The 3,583-nt window shown below is 39.2% G+C and overlaps 1 protein-coding gene across 1 annotated transcript; it reads right to left on the bottom strand.

The window, feature by feature from the left end:
• Positions 1-470: 470 nt before the first annotated feature.
• On the bottom strand, positions 471-3,296 carry LOC101847002 (homeobox protein abdominal-A homolog; the record flags this gene model as incomplete). Its single annotated transcript, XM_005110906.2, has 1 exon — positions 471-3,296. A coding segment is annotated over one exon (341 nt), but the record flags the coding sequence as incomplete, so codon positions are not given.
• Positions 3,297-3,583: the final 287 nt, after the last annotated feature.

Below are 3,583 nucleotides of genomic sequence, written 5' to 3'. Positions count from 1 at the left end.
TTATTATCACTTATTATTATTTTATTATTATTATTACTATAACGTGATAATAATAACAATCACTATAACAATAATAACCGTTCAAAAGAGTTTAATCTTCTTCATACTCATGTTCACCTGATAAATCACATATCATTATGAAGATAAAATAATTCTGTACATCGTGATGCAAGAACGTGTCACATGATGTTAGATCACGTCGCGGATAAATCAACTTATAGTTAGAATAGGCTCCAAAACGAATAAAAACATACAGATCTTAAAATGAAATGATGAATAGAATGATGTAAATGAAGCGATCTTCACTGCACAATAAAACAGGACTGTACGTACACTGCAAAACTATATAATTTGATACAGTTTTACTCTGAGATTACAATGTGATTTTAGATACCAACAAATAGGTTTAGAATCATCGTCAGCCAGTAGTTCAGCTCAACTAAGCTCAGTAGTTATTAATTTTTTTTCTCCAGAATATTACTCCTCGGTATCTTTTCTATGTATAACACGTAAAAATGTTTAGATCGAAACTCAAATTGTAAATGTGGAAAACAAAAGTCAAATAAAAGATACACAGCGCTGGTTGAATTTGCGAAACACTTGAAATAGTTTTGTTTCCCCCTCTATCCGCAAAACTTTTGTATACTGGGTGTAGACTTGAAAACAACATGCCGCCAGCCATATTCGTAATAAGAATACGTGTAGAAACCACGTGAATGTATGCAGTATAAACATTTTACACGATATAAACCCTCATTTTAAAAAAATCTTCCAACTCATTAGTCAAAACACAGTTAGTTGTGAATTATGTTTTAAATGTATTCCATCAAAAAGCTGACGACTGCGTGTGTGTCGGTTTAAAAATGGGTCGTGCTAATGCTAATTTTATTTTCTAACTTTGGGCAAGCCAAGCTGCTCAGTTTGATTTATTTTCCTTTTAGACCTTTTTTGAAATAACTTTTGTCTTTAACAACATTTTTCATGTATATGTATAGGCATGACAATGTGTGTATGCTCTGATGCGAGCTGACACACGTAAACTCATGTCTCTGTGACTTTTGATTAGTTTTCTTGCTGTGTACACTACACAATTGAAAAACTGAACAGTCATAGCGCACATTGTGTCTCTAATACACATGTATTTATGTATGTATAGTTGAACGTCGCCTTTTCTAACGGCCATTTGTCCAAGACAATCACCTGCACAAAGGACCACTTATCATCTCACCCTCTCATTCTTGTGATTTTTCTACACCATAATAACACTTTCTTGTACGTCCAACTGTATAAAACAACCACTTTGCTTCTCAACAGAGAGTCGCTATCTTGGACAACAATTTTGACTGTGTTTACATCTGAACATGAATTAGATATTACATGAATATTGATGACATACAATTTGTTCAATAAACTGACATATTATAAATCATGTAGTTTTCATATCACGTATGACGCATCGAGTTTCAAAATGTTTCATAAGCATGAAATACAGACATAGACAAAATAACTGTTCATTTACATCAACAGCACATAATTCTCGTTAAAGTTTTTAGGCAGGATGCACATCACACCGTTTATTTTTTTTCACTGAGGACGTTTGTCACATTCACAGAGCCTGCAAACGCCACAAAACTCCTTGTTGAATCAGATCTCTTTCACACACAGAAGCCATGTCAGTGTTGATTAATACCCAGTACACACCGACTGCCACCTGGCTCAATCTGACTTAATCAAGCCCACTAAATTTTCCTTTATGCCACGGAAAATAGCTACCATTTTGGCACAATAATATATGATCGATTCAACTCCCTACATTGTTAACAAACAACAACAACAACAACAACAACAACAACAACAACAACAACAACAACAGCAACAACAACAACAACTACAGCAACAACTACAACAACAACATCAAGAAAACGTATTTAAGTTGGTGTTTGAACGTCGCAGTCGAATTTAGTTGAAATTGGTTGAGCTGTGCAGTGCCAAAGATGAAGCCTTGAAGAAGAAGCTGGCAGGCCCCAACTGAATCAATTTTGATGAATTCGACAGACAGTGTGCACTGGGTATAGAGGACCTGGCAGCGGCAACAATGCAAGTTCGGCATTTTGCTCCTCTTTTCATCAAAACAAGCAAGAGTTCTCCTCGGCCTAATTTCACAGCAGTGAAGATTCATCTTGATAGAACCCGTTTTCTCACTCCCGACCATCTAGCGTGATCAAACCTTCTCCCAACAGCACTCCAAAGAAAAACGTGGTCAATTTCTGAGTTCATTCGGTCCCTCTAACTTCAAGTTTCAACTTGAGGCGAAACGACAGAATCTTCTCCATAGCAGAACTGTTATTATTTCTAGGATTATTTCTAATTATTTATTTGTTCAACGTATTGACTTGGTGTTTTAACTTTCAAAGAGGTGTTTGGAAAGGGGACAGGGGAGAATTTCGTTTTCTTTCAGACGTTTCACAAAGAGCATCGGTGACTGGCTGTCTGGTCATACGCACCCATTCATCTCTGTTCCTCTAACGAACATTCTAGAGCAGTGACCTGAAGGTTTATTTTTTCCCATCGTGCACAAACATGACAAGCCGTTTGTAAGAGACTCGTAGGTCCATGTATTGATGTCTGTCTCTCTGGCAGTCATATATCACGTGATTTTACCCACAGTGAAGTGAAGAGGAAATATCACGTGAAGTCTGGCAGCACAGTTTGATGTTGTCAGAGTCTCACGCCCTACTAACCACACAGTACGAAAACAGAGCAGTCGACTAGAGGGCGAAGAATGTCGTGCAGTGATGCTGTGCTCGCCTCGTGAGATTAATCATTTCGCCTCACGCAATTCTTCCATCATGATGCGATGCCCTTTGACCTGTACCTAGACTTTCTCCGATCTAAGAAAGCCTAGCCATGTATCCATCAGTCCGGTATCTGATGTACCCGTTGTCCCTGCGACCTTTAACCTTTGCCGACCGTCCTGTCATGCCGGTAGTCACTGTCTCCGTCATCAGACAACTCGTCCTCGTCCTTGAACTCCGGCTTACAATGACTGTTCAGCTCCTGGATAGCCAGCTTCTCCTTCTTCAGCTTCATCCTCCTGTTCTGGAACCAGATCTTGATCTGCCGCTCCGTGAGGCACAGCGCATGCGCAATCTCTATCCTCCGTTTCCGGGTGAGGTAGTGGTTGAACTGAAACTCCTTCTCCAGTTCCAGTGTCTGGTACCGACTGTACGTCTGACGACCTCGGCGTCTCTGCGCAGAGTTAGGGCCTGTAATAAGAAAAGAAAAATAGGGGTCAACTTAATACTCATTGAAAAATAGTTTGCATATTGTTGCAGTGGGCACACCGTTACCTCACAACTACAACAACAACTACAACAGCAACAACAAAAACAACAACAACAACAACAAATATACGAACAGCAACTACGACGACAGCATTTACAACAACAACGGTAACAGCAGGCAACAAAATCTACACAAGAAACACCATCGGACAGTCTATTCTAAGAATGACGTCTGGAGCACAGATCAAGAGGAAAAAAACAAAACACACACACACACACACACACACACACACACACAC

The sequence above is a fragment of the Aplysia californica genome, unplaced genomic scaffold (assembly GCF_000002075.1).
Source record: "Aplysia californica isolate F4 #8 unplaced genomic scaffold, AplCal3.0 scaffold00964, whole genome shotgun sequence".
In the NCBI taxonomy this organism is placed as follows: domain Eukaryota; kingdom Metazoa; phylum Mollusca; class Gastropoda; order Aplysiida; family Aplysiidae; genus Aplysia; species Aplysia californica.
The sequence above is the reverse complement of the archived record's forward strand: the minus strand, read 5'-3'. Positions and strand labels throughout refer to the sequence as shown.